Source organism: Sapajus apella, unplaced genomic scaffold, assembly GCF_009761245.1.
Source record: "Sapajus apella isolate SASKATOON/1434 unplaced genomic scaffold, GSC_monkey_1.0 scaffold450, whole genome shotgun sequence".
NCBI lineage: Eukaryota > Metazoa > Chordata > Mammalia > Primates > Cebidae > Sapajus > Sapajus apella.
This window is the reverse complement of record NW_022437386.1, coordinates 19576-38231: the sequence shown is the minus strand read 5'-3', so window position 1 is coordinate 38231 and position 18656 is coordinate 19576. Positions and strand designations below refer to the sequence as shown.

At 41.6% G+C, this 18656-nt stretch overlaps 1 protein-coding gene and 2 gene segments (V, D, J or C); all 3 read right to left on the bottom strand.

Moving 5' to 3' along the window:
• LOC116545935 overlaps window positions 1–18656 on the bottom strand; it is a 39600-nt gene that overhangs the window by 8537 nt on the left and 12407 nt on the right. The gene's annotated exons all lie outside the window — the stretch shown is intronic.
• Window positions 3960–4478, bottom strand: LOC116545938. The segment is given in 2 exon segments: window positions 3960–4282; window positions 4365–4478. Coding segments are annotated over 2 exon segments (366 nt in total).
• On the bottom strand, window positions 6591–7841 carry LOC116545940. The segment is given in 2 exon segments: window positions 6591–7640; window positions 7725–7841. Coding segments are annotated over 2 exon segments (363 nt in total).

Below are 18656 nucleotides of genomic sequence, written 5' to 3'. Positions count from 1 at the left end.
CCTGGGATAATGGCTCCCTTTTACTGGGTTCCCTTAGACAGGCCTCCAAGAGAGATCTTCCCCAAACATCATCCCCTGTCAGCTGGAAGCAGTTAAGATTGGTTTTAGTCTCTATTCTAAGGACAGTTAGACGCACTTCGTCAAAGAGGAAAATGATAGAGGTGGGAGGCAGAGAACTCTCCCAGGCAGATAGGAGAGGGTCCCATAGAATCTCCAACCCACCAAGGTCACTGTGCATAGGGGGCTTGCCTAAACATGCCTGCGGTGAAAATTGTTAAAGTTGCCTTTATCACTCTCCGATAAAATAGCCACACCTAATTATCTAGCTGCATGAAGATAAACAAAATAACTGGTTTGAAATTAGAACAAATTCCAAGTGAAGTCAAAGTTAGCTTATGGTTTATAATGTGACAGACAGGAGCATGCCTGAATACTAAGAATGTCTTCACATCTGTTTTATGTCATAATCAGGAAAGTAGTTTGTATATTCTTTAGGTAAGAGTCCCACTAAGAGCATTGATTAACATTATATATTGATGGATAAACCACAATGATAAAAGTAAAGATTATTAACCTGTAATTTATATTAAGAGCACAAAATTTTCTTTAGGATTTATTCTTCTATGTGTTGTGAAATCAACTGATAAAACATTGCACTTATTATAGCTTTTTAATAAACTAAACATAAGAATCACATACGTATGTTTCTAGATGGTGCACAACTTTGGAATTTTTTGTTTTGTTTTGTTTTTGAGATGGAGTCTTGCTGTGTTGCCCAGGCTGGAATACAGCGGCACAATCTTGGCTCACTGCAACCTCTGACTCCCAGGTTCAACCAGTCCTCCCACCTCAGCCTCCCAAGTAGCTAGGATTAAAAGTGTGCACCACCATGTTCAGCTAATTTTTGTATTTATAGTAGAGACAAGACCAGCATAGCCAATATGCTGAGGCTGGCCTTGCCATATTGGCCAGGCTGCTCTAGAATTCCTGACCTCAAGTGATCCGCTTACCAATTGATTGGCTTCTCAAAGTGTTAGGATTACAGGCATGAGCCACTGCGCCTGGCCTGGAATATTTTTACAAACAGAGAGGGTGCTTATGTATTCTGGAAATCCTATCAAAATGGACAACAAGGGAAGAAAGTTTCAGATAAATTTCTACCTACTAGAGAGCTGATTAATATCATTTTAAAGCAAATGCTAACACACAAATAAAAAGCTAACATGGAGCTAAGAGAACATAATAATTAAATACAGCAACTGCTCTAGCTCAATCTAGTTTATAATATCATCTACCCATGGAGGGCATTGTCATTATTCATATAAGACAGAATCAATCCCACTCACAATCTTCTGGGAATGTTAAAAAAATGGCACATCTAAATAAAAACCATCAAATTTCAACAAAATGTAAAACTGCCTTGGCCAAGGGTTCTCCCACTAGCACTATGGAATCATGGTCCACTCCTTGGGGTGCATCAGCTATTACTCTACAACTTGGTAGCTAAAAGGCACGTACATTTATAGGCTGAGCACTGACAGTGTTTCCTGTGTGAATCCACTCCAGGCATGAAGAGTTAAGGCTGCCTTTTTACTACATGTTTTCCACAGTCTCTTGTGATCTTCGGCAAGGAAATTGGAAGGAACATCAGCGACAAGTACTGCTGTTGAATCATATTGGAAGGAATCTTGCCAGAAACTTTTAACTCACTGAAGAAAACCTTCAGGCAGTTAATTATTGGGTTCATGTTTTACAACTGAAGAGGCAATTCATGCCAGATGCAGTGGATCATGCCTGTAATCACATTACTTTCAGAAGCAAAGTGAGGGAAATCCTCTGAGACCAGGCTATCAAAACAAACCTGGGCAACATAAAGAAATGTTATTTCTATGACAAAAATATTTTAAAGAAAAAGCAGAGGAAGAATGGTGTGCCTCTCTAGCTCTAGATATTCAGGAGGCTAAGATGGGTGGATTATGTGAATCAGGAGCTGAAATTTACAGTGACCTATGATGACACGACTGTACCCTGAACTGTTAAACAGAGTGAGAGCCTGTCTCTGAAACAAAAAAGAATCAATTAAGAATTCCACCCAACTGTCAAGCTGCTCAAATAGGAGATGTTAAGTTGAGCATCCTCATAGATTGTCTGGCTTTTCTGATGTTTTTAAGCAGGCTGCTGCCTTAAGACCTGCAGAATAAGCTTATTGTCCTTGATTGTGAGAAGTTTCTACCCACGACATTGAACCAGGACCCCTGTCTAAGTCCCCACCCCTTCTCCTTCTTCTCATTATTATTTGCTTACATTTCTAAGGTAATCTCATTTCTGTAGACCTGGGTGTTGTCCACTCATATCGAGCCCTTATATTCTGTCTTTTCCATTATTTTTATTCTTGCTTCATAGAATAATTTGTCACACATTTTTTGGTGCATGGCTGCTGATGACTTAAGGCTCACTCCTCCACCATCTCCATATTTGACATACAAGGTGAATCTCATTTGAAATCACAGGAGCTTCTTTATTCCATGCCAGTGGGAGTTTCAAACCATATAAACCCCTTTCTGAGAGGGAAGCCTCACTCTTTCCCCACCACTAAACCATTATAAAAACCCTGAGCCAGGTTCTTCTCCTCCTCTTTCAAGACGTTTTAGATTTTTCTGGGAGACCTGCCCTGCTCTCAGCAGATGTCTCTCGAGGGCACATCATCACCTTTTCCATATTCACTTGCTCTGAGTGTGTGACTTCATCAGACATGACATCTACACTAAATCTCAGTTGAGATCTCTTGGCTTTGCATGCTGTCAGCTACAACTGATGGTGTGAGCTTGGTGTCACTGTTTCTATCAATAGGTCCCACTGGATCCCAGAAACAACCCCAGGACAGAGCTGGACATGTGGTACAGATTGGTGTTGTGTCCCTGCCTACATTTCATCTCAAATTCTAATCCCACATGTCATGGAGGTGCCTGATGAGAGGTGACTGGATCATGGAGGCAGTTTCCCCGTGTTGTTCTCATGATGTTGACCAAGTTCTAACAACTTCAAGTGGAAATCTGAGAGATGTGCCCAGCCTCAGGGGGCTGCTTCTCCCTGCAGGGGACAGAACTAAGAGAATTGTGTGGGATTAGTCTGTATGGGGCTTCTTAAGAAGATAACAGGAGTGGGTGGCTCAAACTACAAATATTGATTTTCCTACAATTTTACAGTCTGAATGTCCAAGATCAAGGTGCCATCAGGGTTGGTTCTTGGTGAGGCTTCTTCCTGGCTTGCACAGGGCCACCTTCTAGTGCACCATGTCTCCACATGGCCCATCTCTGTGTGCACGTGAGAAGTGAGAGGTCTCTGGTGTCTCTTCCTCTTCTTATAAAGACAACAGGTCTATTGCATTAGGATCTCACACTTACGACCACATTTAACCTTAATTATATTGTTGAAATTCCTCTCTCCAATATAGATGCACCGGATTTAAGGTTTCAGCAAATAGGGCACAATTCGGCTGATGACACAGATCAAGAGATGGTGAGAATCTGTAGTATATATAAAAAGACGATGAAATGAGCCATTCAGGAACATGCAGGAAAGTCTCTAGCAATCGGTGAAACCTCAACAGTTAACAAGAAATTTGTCTTCCTCCTTTCTTTGCTGGCACAAGGATGTGAGGAAGCAGAACCACCGAGAATAAAGAAAGGAGCCCTGGACACAACTCAGGTGCTGGCAGGGAGGGAGCCCACTGAGCACATGAGGAAGCCCCGCCCTCCCTGCACCTGCTCGGGACCCGGCCTCGGGCTCTGCGGGCCCCGCGCGCCCCCTGCTGGTCCTGAGCAGCACCTGCGCCCGCCCCGCCGCCCTGCAGGGAGGTTTGTACCTGGGCTCACACCCACCTCCCCTCACTGTGTCTCGCACAGTAACACACGGCCGTGTCCGCCGCCCTGCAGGGAGGTTTGTGTCTGGGCTCACACTCACCTCCCCTCACTGTGTCTCGCTCAGTAATACACGGCCGTGTCCGCGGCGGCCACAGGGCTCAGCCTCAGGGAGAACTGGTTCTTGGACGGGTCTGCTGATAGGGTGACTCTACTCTTGAGGGATGGGTTGTAGAAGGCTCTCCCACTATGATAGATGTTCCCAATCCTCTCCAGCCCCTTGCCTGGAGGCTGGCTGATCCAGCTCCACCAGTAACCACTGCTGATGGAGTAACCAGAGACAGCGCAGGTGAGGGACAGGGTCTCCGAAGGCTTCACCAGTCCTGGGCCCGACTCCTGCAGCTGCACCTGGGACAGGACCCCTGTGAACATAGAGACACAGGGTGAGCCCTGGGCTCAGAGGCAGCGCCCACAAATTCGAATCCGCGCCCCTGAGACACTCACATCTGGGAGCTGCCACCAGGAGGAGGAAGAACCACAGGTGTTTCCTGCTCTTGCACGAGAGGTCCATGACTCTCAGGAAGCATTTCCCATGTGAGCAGGACCCTGAATTTAAGGAAACGTGTGGTGGTTTCCTGTGGGTGCCTAAGTGAGGACTTGCATGTGGGTGGTGCCTTTGTATGGAGCAGTGAAATGGGATGAGCGGGAGGCCCTAGACTTTCAGGCTGGCCCTGGGAGGAGGATGCTGGCTGTGCCCTCTGAGAACTCAGTTCTCTTCCTGGGGCCTCCTCCCCAAGCCCAGAGTCCTCTTCTTCCAGGTAGGGAGATGTGCTGAAGGAGCTGGTCTGGGAGATGAGTGTGATCATGGATCAAGGACAGATTGTGGAATAGGGTCAATACTGTTCTACCCTTAAATGACCCTGAAGATATGGCCTGACCTCTAAACATATTTGTGTGAAAAGATGTAGATTGGGGATTGCAATGACAATTTAAGACAAAAGCTATATAATAGATCAGCACTGGAGGATAGTCTCATCACTAAGATTAGTGCAATTACCTTTCCTATGATTCAGAGAGAATATCTGTGAGCCCTCCCCTCTGAGAGCACAGGAAACTCTGGTCCTTCCCTGACAGGTCACACCTGTGAAACATGGCTGGACAATGACACTCAAGCCCAGAGCTCTTCCCCACATATTTACCAATTCAGATCCATCTGTCTCTGAAAGACTTTCTCCTCCATTGAATTGCAAGGACATACCCTAAGGTGTGCCGTGTTGCAGCATGGGCATTTGACATTAGTTCAGTGAATTAAACAATCCACCTCCATGGATGTGGGTAACAGGAGAGTCATCAGAAGTTGGGTGTGTCTTAAAATCAGGACAAATCTGAGCTCTCTTCTTAGGAGCTGAGCAAACAAGCTGACCTTCTGTGAAACAACAGAGAAAAAGAGACAGACTTAACATCCAGAGCCAGGAGAGCTCCTTACCTACCAGGTGGTCTCTCGACCTTTTGTTTGAACAGATCCAGAAAGACCTCCATTCCCTGGCTCCTTTCTCACCCTCAGGAGAATTATGAACATGGAAGGGAATTGAGATACACTTTATTAACAGAAAACAATTCATAGGCTTGTAGACCTATATGCGGATATGTAGAGAGATGCTAGGATATGATCATACACATAATAGAAAGAATTATGGTTCATAGGAAGAAAAATGAAGAGCTTCTGAATTTGTAGGTATTGTTTACTACAAATGTGTCAGGTCACTAGATCATGTTATAATGCTAGAGGTAAAATTTCCCAATATTGTCATGGAAACAAAATGCAAAAGAGTTAAAGATTCAAGTGAGATTCCTTTGAAAATCACCAGTAATAAACAGACCAAAATAAATCAACCATTATGGAAAGAGTGGTCATTAAATAAAATAGTAAATTCCATGTTGATGTGAGAAGGACTTCCATCTGAAAACTCATTTTCACCTCTGTGAAGAGCTCAGAGTGCAGACTGAGAGCGTGAACTTAGGGCAAGTGGGGGATACATGTTTGAGGAGGATGCAGAGTCCTGGAGTCCTTGTGAGTCATTCAGAGAAGCAGCAGTGTGCCAGGGTGTATTGAGTCCTCCTGAGTAAGGAGGTGCTGAAGACACACCAGTTTCACTGCCCTCATTGTGCTTTATTCCTCAGACTCTCTTGGATGTCCAGATTTGAACACTTGTAGTGTTGATGGAAATCAACAAGACTAGGAACTTTTCAGTGAAGATGTAGTTAACAATCTGGGTTAATTAAATTTTGGTTTTGAAAATATTATTATCCGAAATGTCAAAGTCAGTTATCTATCAATTTATCTTTCTTTTTTATTTTACAGACAAAGACATGTTCTGTTGCCCAGGCTGGAATGCAGTGTCGTCTATTAATATTATAGCGTAAAAGTGATCAGCTCAATTCATGTAGTCATCTTATCTCCATCAAGGATTTAGGTCCCTCTGGCTGTGACATAGCTCTAGTCACAGAGGGAAGAGAGGTGGTTTGCTGAGTTGATGCTGCACTTCAGAGGAATTTAAACAACCCCTCACTTCACCCAGTCTATTTTTATAACTGTGCATGACCGTTGGTAATGCCACCACCATTTCGCACATAATGGGAGTTGACTGTGCCATGAAGGTAACAAGTAGATGTGCATTTAAAGCCTGGGTACATAAACTGCTGAATTAACAAAGCCTGAGGCCAATCACATTCTGGCATCTTGTTTAATTAGTTGTCAATTTATTTTCAGTTGGTTAGTTCAAGTTCCCATAATTCACTTTCTGCTGGAATAGTCACATACAATATTCTTGATATATTAAAATTGAAAAAAAAAACTAATTTGAAAACAAACCCGACTTCCAGGAGAGGTGAAAATTACTTTGTGGTGAACAGTGTGAAGGGTGAAGACATGGCTGAATACCGAGTTTGTGTTCACAAGCGTTTTATTTTGATTAGGGAAACTTGTATTCATCCCTTATATTTATTAGAAACTCCTATTGTGAACCTTGAACATACATAATTGGTTAATGGATCGCACAACAATGAAGCTGAAGGTTATTAAGCAGGAATTGCTATTACAACATTAGCTTTCCTTTAGAACACATTCCTCTACCTGATGTGAAATTAGCCCAGGTGTACTGATAAGTGCTTGTCAGTTAACCGAAGACCAGGAAACGGGCACACATATGTCTGGAACCGGGCGTGACTTTGGGATGCTTTGCAAACAAAGTGGCTTCTCACATATTCTGGAAAAAACATAAGAATGGGCTAGTTAAGGATCTCTTAGGAGCAACCATCTATCCCACATTCTTGGCTAATATAAAAGGGGAAGTCAATGCTAAATGAGGTAATATGGAAGTTAAGGAAACTGCTGTACCACAGCCTCAGCTCAGCACAGCAGCCTCCTCTCTCAGGGTTTCTGACACTCTCAGGATATGGGTTGTCACACTGTGTTTCTCGCACAGTAATACACGGCCGTGTCCTCAGCCTTCAGGCTGCTGATCTGCAGATATGCCGTGCTGACCGAGGTGTCCATGGAGAAGACAAACCGTCCTGTGAAGCCCTGGGCATACGTTGGCTTCTCAGTGTTGGTGTTGATCCAGCCCATCCACTCAAGCCCTTGTCCAGGGACCTGTCGCATCCAGTTTATAGCATAGCTACTGAAGGTGTAACCAGAAGCCTTGCAGGAGACCCTCACCGATGCCCCAGGCTGCTTCAGCTCTGGCCCAGACTGCACCAGCTGCACCTGGGAGTGGACACCTGTGGAAAGGAGACAGGAGTGGGTGAAGTTTCTCTTTACTGGACTGATTTCTCCCTCAGCCCTGGGACTGGGGAGCCCCAAACCTGTAGCTGCTGCCACCAAGAAGAGGATCCTCCAGGTCCAGTCCATGGTGAGGAGCTGTGCTTGAGGGGCTTCCCTGAGGAGGGGTGTGGGTCATTGGGTGATTCTCTCAGGACACAGAGATCTCTATATTCACCTCAGTTATTTGCATATTCATGAAGTATGATATTTAATAGCCCAATTCCTGACCCAGTCTGAGAAACAGCAAATACATGACACATGGACAACACAATTGTAGAAGCTGAGGGTTCAAGCTGTAATCCTGTGAGAATCCATGTGTCCCCGACACATCCCGGAACTCTGTGTTGACAGAGCTTCCCCCACTGGGGAACAGGCTCCCGCAGGACAGGCACCTCACTTTGAACCCACATTTGAGTGTCTCAGGGGCTACTTGAACCATTTCTAGACCTTGATATGCGAAAGTGTTATTTTGGGAATGAGTGCATTATTCCAAACTGGCACTTATAAATAAGAAAGAATCTCTTCCTGACCTCCAGCTGCTTACTGTTAAGCTATCTAGCCGAGTTTGAAACCCCCATTGTAAAAGTAGGTCTCATTACAACATCCAGTTTGACAAATATTCACAATTGAACAGGATATTTATATGAACATCAGCAGTCCTTGTGAAATACTTATTTTAGATATTTTTAAAGGAAACCCCAGGACCTGAGAGGAAACCCCTCCCCAGCCTCCTATCCTGTGCACCTGCTCTGGGGCAGGAGCCTGTGCTGGGTGTGTTCTGAGCGCCCCCTGCAGCCCAGCCCCCATCCTGCAAGGAGGTGACACGGTATATTTCTACCAGTCTCTCTAGCCCAGTATAAAGTGTCTGTGCCCAGGCCCAGAATTCTCCTTTAGTGACACCATTTCACACACCATCTTTTGAAATACTGAATTGGCCTTAGGAAACCTAGGAAATACTGCAGCGTAACCCTAAGAAAAGCTCTCATTCATCACCAGGGAGACCTTTCCTAGAGCTCAAGAGGCACTGAATCACTGGACACATGGTGAATTCAAAAACTCTTCAGGATTTTGGGGGAGAGTCTTATTTCCTTTAGGGTTCTGCAGTTGATTCTTGAACCTGAGAATACCTACAAGTTCAGGTGCATACACACACACACACGCACACACACACACACGTTGTAGCTAATTTTTACATTAATTGGTCCCATGTTTACCTTTTTTCTGGTATCCATCTCATGAGAAGCACTCCCTACACTGACAGTAAGGCTGAGTATGTGTCTACTTTCTTCAAACAGATGTAAAGAAAACAGAATGCCCTTGGGAAGTGCATGCACACTGAATTCACCTGGTCTCACTTTGGAATCCTGCAGATGCCCATGAAAATGAAATTTGAGGCCAATGAGGGTGAAATCAGTTTATTGTTACTGAAGTTGCTGGTGTCAGCAGCTTCAAATTTGTCTATTTTCCTTAACATTTATTTTTTTATTTTCCTCCTTAGATACAGTTTGTACCTTGGCACATTCTCATATTTAATTCATAATGACTAACCTGGTGAGAATGTAATGTGGAACACAGAAGCATTCCATGTGCTTACAGTCACATTTTAATGCTGTAATGGTCTTCTTTCTCTGTGCTGTGCTGTATACAAGAAGTCTCCAGGTGTGACGCTGATTTTTGTTCTCTTCTGGTCAGAATATCAAAGTAAAATTTTCTTAAATGTGCCCCTACTGTCTAATTTTACTCATTTTCATGATAAAGTTAGGCTGCTGGTATGGGCTTGTAAGGGGATGGATTACCTTTACCCACAGAGATGAGGATCTAGAAATGCCCTTCCCCTGGTTTGTCTTTCTGAAGAAGGTCTGGGTGTATTTATCAGAGATTCAGTCTCCTGGTGATCGAGCCATTCAGAGATCTATATGGATTCCCGCCCTGAGAACCTTGGGGTTCCTGGAGGAAATGGTGATGAGAAAATGGGGTGTAGGGCTCCCAGGATCTCTCAACCTCATGCTAGTCCAGACATGCCCTTTATGTTTATTTAGTTCAGATTTTCATATGACAAACCACACAGCCAGGCTCATTTAAATTGTCCATACCGAGACCATATTGGAGCGGCAGCTGAGTATAGTAATCACACTGAACTCAGACAAATCTGGGCCCCATCCCCTTTACTGTAGCTCAGAGCAGCTTTACTGACTCACTTAACATGGAGATTATTTATTCCCTGAAAGAACTGTAATGGCTGCTGAGGAGCCTCTGTGGGGTTGGATTTTTTGTGTCAGCCTGCCATGCAGGGAATTCTGAATGATGTAGACCTTTATACTCAGATGGTAATTATTCCTAGTGTTGTGGACGTGGCTGGCAGCCCTTCATCCTGTTTCTTTCTTCTATTCACCTGAGTGTCTACGAGAATCCCATTAACATCAGGACTCTCCTTCATGGATGGCTCTGAGGATTGTCAATCAACTCAGTGCTACAGACAGATGGAGCTAATGGAGGATTCTCAGCTCACTGATATGTTGGGCCAGCAACATAGAACACATCTGAATATGGGACATTTTTGTCAATTCCAATCAATATTAAATTCAAGAGTCACAGTTTTCAGTAAACTGGAGTGTAAAATTTATATGATATTTGGCAGTGCCAAAACCTAAAATGCAATAAAATAAATAAATGGGGGAAAAAACTTAATTGTTTGCAGAAGAAATGAGCTTACCATGGTTAGACAGAAGTTTTTCTTTGCCTGAGAAGCTAGTCTTTTAAAATAAAGCACCTGAGAGGTGGTTTCCTGAATTCTCGTGAAAATTCATCTATTGGAGAAAAAAATATCAGGATAACTTGTCTCAAATAATTGAAAGAAATCTTGTAAGAAATTTTTAACCACACAGCCGTGAAATTCCAGTTAGTCAGTTTTTTGGTTCATGTCTTACAACTAAAGAAGCAACTAAGAAATCTACACAATTGAAAGCCTACTCCAACAGAGATAATTTCCCTGCTTGGAAAATAGACCAGTCTTCAAAAAGAGACTTTCCCATGAGATCCAAAACTAACACAGATTTATGTAACCTGAAAGTTTCTCTAAGAGGGTTATTCTCTAGACATCTATGTGTGCAAAAATACATTGTGCATATTTGTGTGTGAGTAATCTGTAGAAGCCCTTGTCATAGTAAACAAACTTCATGTAAATGTGCTAACTTTATCATTTAATGTGCACTTACACTTCAAAAGTTTATCACCCTTGCGATGGAGCAATAGGTGCCTTTGATAATATCTTCTTGCTTCACTTGGACATGGTCTAGATCCTCACTTGACTTCATGGTTTCATATTTAGTATCTGTATGTCTGTGTCTGAACACCCAACAGTTTTATCCAACACATTCTCCTCTAATGAGATCATCCTAAAACCTGCTAACAACCTCCTAAAACCTGCCAGCAACCTCCATCATGCATGCTTCCAATCATTTGCTTTTAAGGAAATAAGAGGGAAATTTATAATCCATCCTCGCTTTAACATGAGAAACCTTCCTTGTTTTCTATCATATTTATTAGAAATCTCACTGACAACCACATTATTTGTTTATTGATCATACCTCAAAACTGAAACTGTTTTTCGTAATGGCCATACCATTCTACATTTCCACAGTTATGGAAAGCAGTATAAAGGCTCTTAAATGAATTAAATCCAGAAATATTAGATGACCAGAAATTCGGTTTCTTGGCGTATGCTGAAAGGAGATGAAATCACCACCTTATAAAGTGCCTGTACCCTATGTTTATTGAAACACTATTCATAACAGCCAAGAAATGAAAACAATCTGAGTGTCAGTAGATAGAAAATGGATAAAGACAATGTGGTGTGTACACACAATACTATTTAGTCTTATAAAAGAAGAAGATGCTGCCATTTGCCACAATGGATCAATTTCCATAACCACTAACAGTGCACATTATGCACCATAGCTCCTTCCTAGGGGACGGCAGATGCTTATTCTGTAAAAACTGGCAGTCGTGAGAAGACAACTTTTAGGTACTGTTGAATTTTTCAGCCTAACACATCAATGTCTTAAAATACTCTGCTCTATCTGCATGTGATAATGTGGAGTGTAATATTGAAGGTAAAATTAAAAGTGCATGAGTCTTCTAGACACCAAGTCATAGGATGATCACGGCTGTGTCCTTGAGAGAGTGGACCACATGTAATAGTGTTCAGATCGGGGATTGGTGCATTTCTGCTTATATGAAGAATAGCTGTAGTATGTTAAGTGTAATTATGACTTTATTATTGTCTTTGTTTGAAGATTATGTATAATATCAGATGTGTATGGGTTAAAGCCAACAAGGGGTGGACTTGTAATGGTAAATATTGAGTGTCACGTTGATCATATTGAAGGATGCAAAGTATTGATCCTGAGTTTGTCTGTGAGGTGTTGCCAAAGGAGATTAACCTTTGAGCCAGTGGGCTGAAAAAGGCAGACACACCCTTAATCTGGGTGGCACAATCTAATCAGCTGCCAGTGCGACCAGAATAAATAGCAAACAGAAAAACATGAAAAGATTAGACTGGCTTAGCCTCCCAGCCTACCTCTTTCTCCCATGCTGGATGCTTCCTCATCTCAAACATCAGACTCCAAGTTCTTCAGCTTTGGGACTTGGACTGGCTTCCTTGCTCCTCAGTTTGCAGATGGCCTATTGTGGGACCTTGTGACAGGGTGACTTAATGCTTTTTAATAAACTCCATATATAATGTGTATATCTATCTATCTATCTATCTATCTATCATCTATCTGTCATCGATCTGTCTCCTTTTTGTCCTGTCCCTCTAAAGAACCCTGACTAATACAATCTGAATTCATAAGAAATGTAAAAAGAAAATAGGTAGTTAGGAATTCCAGGATGGAATTCAGACAGTACAGAAAATATCTAATGTCATTACAAATGTATGAAATCCAGGAAGGCACTAAGTAGCTTTGGAAATAGTGTGGTCAATAAGATTAAAGAATAAAGGAACTGCATGTCAGCACTGGATTCCAGTTGATGATGTTCCACAAAAAAGCACAATTGTTGAACTAATTTACACTCCCATCAACAGTGTAAACGCCTTCCTATGTCTCCACATCCTCCCCAGCATCTGTTGTTTTCTGACTTTTTTTTTTTTTGAGATGGAGTCTTGCTTTGTCACCAGGCACCAGGCACAATCTTGGCTCACTGCAATCTCTGCCTCCTGGGTTCAAGCAATTCTCCTGCCTCAGCCTCCCGAGTAGCGGAGACTACAGGCACGCGCCACCACGCCCAGCTATTTTTTTTTTTTTTGTATTTTTTAGTAGAGATGGGGTTTCACCATGTTGGCCAGTATGATCTTGATCTCTTGACCTAGTGATCCGCCTGCCTCAGCCTCCCAAAGTGCTGGGATTACAGGTGTGAGCCACCATGCCTGGCTGTTTTCTGACTTTTTAATGATCATCATTATAACTAGCATCAGATGGTATCCCAATGTAGTTTTGGTTTGCATTTCTGTAATGACCATTGATGATGAGCTTTTTAAAATATGTTTGTTGGCTGAAGAAATGTCTCATTCTGAGAAATGTCTGCTCATGTCCTTCACCCAGTTTTTAGTGGGGTTTTGGTGTTTTTACAAATTTGTTTAAGTTATTTGTAGATTCTGGAAATTAGCACTTTCTCAGATGGATAGATTGAAATATTTTCTCCCATTCTGTAGGTTGCCTGCTCACTCTGATGATAGTTTCTTTTGCTGTGCAGAGTCTCTTTAGTTTAATTAGACCCGACTTGACAATTTTGGCTTTTAACTCTTTAATCCATCTCTAGTTAATTTTTGTATAATGTGTAAGGAAGGGATCCAGACAAACAGAGTGCCAAATCATGAGTGAACACACATTTACAATTGCTACAAAGAGAATAAAATACCTAGGAATACAACTTGCATGGTATGTGACGGACCTCTTCCAGGAAAACTACAAACCACTGCTCAAGAAAATAAGAGAGGACACACACAAATAGAAACACATTCCATGCTCATGGATAGGAAGAATCAATATTGTCAAAATGTCTATACTGCTCAAAGTAATGTATAGATTCAGTGCTACCCCAATCAAGCTACCACTGACTTTCTTAACAGAATTGGGGAAAAAAAACTACTTTAAATTTCATATGGAACCAAAAAAGAGCCCACATATCCAAGACAATATTAAGAAAAAAGAACAAAGCTGGAGGCATCACTCTACCTGACTTCAAACTATACTACAAGGCTACAGTAACAAAAACAGCATGGTACTGGTACCAAAACAGATGTATAGACCAATGAAACAGAACAGAGGCCTCAGAAATAACACCAAACATCTACTACCATCTGATATTTGACAAACCTGACAAAAACAAGCAATGGGGAAAGATCCATATTTAATAAATGATGTTGGGAAAACTGGCTAGCCATATGCAGAAGGCTTATTTGAATTAATATAATGAACTCCAGTTTCATCCGCGTTGTTACAAATGACAAAATCTCATTCTTTTTATGGCATAATAGTAATCCATATACTATATGTACCACATTTTATTTATCTGTTTATCTGTTAATGTGCATTTAGGCTGCTTTCAAATTTTGAATATTATGAACAGTGTTATAACAGATATAACAGCACAAAAAAAGTTTCTTTTTGGGGGTATAGACCAGCAGAAGGATTGCTGGATTATATGATAACTCTATTATCAGGCTTTGAGGAAATGCTAAGCTGTTCTTTACAGTGGTTGTACTCATTTAAATGCCCACCAATAGTTTATGAATGTTCCCATTTCTCCATTTCTTCTCCAGCATGTTATTGCCTGGTTTTAGGATGAATGTCATTTTAAAATCAGATGGCATAATATTTCATTGTAGTTTTGTTGTGCATTTTTCTGATGATCATTGTTGTACAGTGCATTTTTATATGCCTGTTTTCAATTTGAAAGTCTTATTTTGAGAAATAATTATTGTCCACTTTTTATTCAGATAGCTAGATTTTTTCCTATAGAGTCGTTTGAGATCCTGGTATATTCTCACTATTAATCCTTTGTTAGATGAGTAGTAATGTCTTTTTACTTTATACTATGAGAGACATGATGTCACCATTCACAGGTGCATTCCTGGATATACACACAATGTCGATGGAAAAGAATCATTTGGCAGTGTTGCCTTAGACAGCCTCTGCCTGATGTCTCTGAGAGTCTGTATTTCTTAAAATAACAACTGAATGTTAATCTGTACTCATTACTGGCATAGTGTCACTGTTTTGTGTCAAAATGGATCCACAGTCTAATGAAATTATATTTGTTCCTGTTTTGAGGGGCAGTTTTTGAGGTTTTTCATGACCCAGAATGTTATTTTCTTTTTGGAGAAAATGGGTGTAGCAATATTTTGCAGGCTGGCCATGAAATCCTGGGCTCAAGTGGTCTTCCCACATTAACATCCTGACTAGCTGAAAATACAGGCAAATGGAACAGTGTCCAGCTGATTATTCTTAAATTATGCTATTTCTCATTCTCTCTGCTAAAACAAGTGTTTTATTGCTCTCATGGAGCTGTCAGCTTTTCATTAATTACTTACAATAAAAATATATTATGTCCATAAGGAGAACTTTAAGGTAGAAATTATTCACGTTTGACTGCAAATAAAGTCACAAAATTTAGAGAGTTCCGTATCTCTGTTTTTATGCCCTGCCTCTTTTAACTATAAAAACATAATAGCCTATGACATGGTGCATACAAAATTATTCATGATTCTCAGTGTGACACTCCTGCTTCAAGAGCACAGCACTGTATAGGAATAGTGGACTCATACAGTCTCACTGTGCCTCTCGCAGGAAACTCCCCAGAATCTCTGACATAAGAGTGAGCAGGGGTGAGAATCAGTGGGGTCCCTCTGTTTTCGATCTATAATGCATGGCATGGAAACTCTATCTTGCAAGTGAAGCTGGGGAGAGATACGCATCCATCACATCACAGACTGTAATTTATTCTCCATTGTAGAGATCTGACACCATGGCCTCAACTGAGATATGGGGGAGAGGAAGCACCATCTTCTTGTCAGATCAGCTCAAGGGCAAGACTCTGTCATCCTGAGCTGAAGATGACAGAGTAATGCTTGTCTCTTAAGTCTGGTGGACCCTCACTTTCCTTCTTGAGACTTCATAAATGTTTTAGTCTGTTTCAGCTGCTGTAAGAGAACTCAATAAAATGGGTGGCTCAGAAATAACATAAACATGTATTTCTGAATTCCAAAGGATAGGAAGTTAAAGATCAAGATGCTTTTCAGATTGGTATCTGGGGAAGACCCAATTAATTATTCTGAGAGGAGCATCATCCTACTCTGTCCTCACATGGTGGAAGGGGAGCCGGAAAACTCTGGATTTCCACATGAGGGCACTAATCTTACTTATAAAGATTGCACCTCAACACCTCCCAAAAACATCTATTCACTTACCAAAGGCCCCACCTCCTAACACCACCATGTTGGATTTATTCCAACATAGACACCGTGGGGTTAATAAACATTCAATCTATAGCAGCACATTTTATCGATCAATAGCTTTTATTTACTGTGTTTTCTTAGAATAATTTGCATTGATTTTGAATGGTTGAAATTTACATTTATTTTTTACCAGATGTGGTTGTTTCAATGGAAAGCTTGGGGCTTCCTACACCATCACTCCTGTAATTAGATAACTCTATTCATGCTTGTGTTTAAAGTTTCTTTAGCAGGTCCATAAGTATTTTAAATATTTTTCTGTTAAGCCGACTGCCATGATGGAATTGATTTGTTCACTCACTTTGATGTTATCATTGTTTGGTAATACACTTTTCTAGTGAGTAATGCAGTGAATTCACCTGTTTTTTATTTGGCTTTATCAAGATATATTTTGGTATATGTTAAACTAGGCAATTATTTCATTTATTTTTCCATAGTTTTAGATTTTTTTTTTCCCATTTATTTATTTTATTGCATTTTACATTTTGGGGTATATGTGAAGAACATGCAAAATTGTTGCATAGGAACACACGTGGCAGTGTGATTTGCTGCCTTCCTCCCCATCACCTACATCTGACATTTCTCCCCTTGCTATCTCTCCCCAGCTTCCCACCCCCCACCGTCCCTCCCCTATTTCCCCCCAACTGACCCCAGTGTGTAGTGCTCCCCTCCCTGTGTCCATGTGTTCTCATTGCTCAACACCCGCCTATGAGTGAGAACATGCGGTGTTTGATCTTCTGCTCTTCTGTCAGTTTGCTGAGAATGATGGTTTCTCTAATAGGGTGTGTTCTCGTGTACAACTTGCCCTGGTTCCCACACACAGATCTGCACTCTACCAAGCCGGGGTCACCCTCCTGCCATCTGTGGGGCTCACTCTCTGAACAGTGTTCTGCAATCCTCTGTGTATTCTGTGGTCTCCACACTTCTTGGCCTGTCTGAGATCTCAGCTCCTTTTCCTCAACTTCAGATCTACCTGTTTCTACTTGAGCACTGTGCCTGGAAACTCTCTTAAGAAAGTAAGCATGCATTCACCAGCGGGCTCCTTTTGTATACTTTCCCTCTCTCAACAGTCACTGTCCTTATTACTTGATGTCAAACATATTAAAATCAAGTTTAAGAAATTTCACTGTGTTTTAAAGTTATTTCCAGTGGAAAGATATATCTGGTTTCTGTTGTTACAATTTGTTTGAAAGTCATCATTGTGCACATACATATTAGAATCAATTTTATAATGTTTACCAATATTTATGTCTATGTGTGTGTATATATACCCATGAAAATCGCAGCTGTGTTCCAGGATGTCTTGCACAATGAAGAAATAATTCTGCAGGACATCTTGGAACAGGTGAATGTGAAAATTACAATTGTTTGCAGTCTGCACACATTTTCATATGCCTTTCAATAAATTAGGAAAAACGTGCGTCCTGTATAAAAATCCATGCGTGTTAGCTCTGACAATGCACCTTTCTCCCTCCACCTGCAGGCAGAGCTACGTACTTGGATTATGCATCTCACTGCTGCTCTCTGATGTGCATGACATGGCTCATGTCGAAGCCCATGTCCTGTGCTCCATTTACAGGAATACAGGGAGCACTGCACTCATCTGAGCCAGAGCCACTACTGGGGGTCATGGGGGTTTCCTTAGGGGCAGCCTTGACTTGCAGAAGACTCAGTGATATTCCAGACTTTCTTAGCACAGTACAGAAATATAGGAAATTTCTACCCAACCCTCCCTCCCACTATCCTTCACTCAGGGACAGGCTTCCATCTTATGCCATCAGCTTCCCCAGCCTCATTTACCCTCCACGCATTTTCCCTCAAAAGGGTTGATGCCCTTCTTCCACAAATGCATGCAAACTTAAGCCACTACTGGAGATTTCTGCTCAGAAAACCAATAATGACACACATAGTTTAGCACAATTGTTATGAGTCTGATTCTATTATCAAATTTAAAATATTGTGTTAATATTAATATTGCATTAATGTTAGTATTAAAATATTAATCAGTGTAAAATATAAAATATTAATCATGGTAATAATCGGTTTTGCCTGTCACCTTGACTGGAACATAATCTCAGTTATTCAATCAGACACAAATGTTGTCGTTGCTCTGATGGTATACTACAGGTGTTATTAAAGCCTGTCATCACGTTTCTGTAAGTCAGGAAGATTGTCCTAGAGGAATTTGGTTGGTCTGATTCAATCCCAGCAGAAGAGAAGATAATGGAACTCTACGTCTTGGCTATAGGACTTCTTGGGAATTCCAGCCTGTCTTTCCTGATGGCCAGCTCCATTGGCTTTGGCTGTGCCTAGCCAGATCTCACAACTGCTGTCACACAGAGCCCACACCACAACAAAGTGTCTATCCTCAGCTCTCTCGAAAGTCCCAGGTGAGGGTGGGGGCTCTGTGACAGGGTGAGAAGCACAGGATCAGCTCTACATCACTATTCCATTTGAA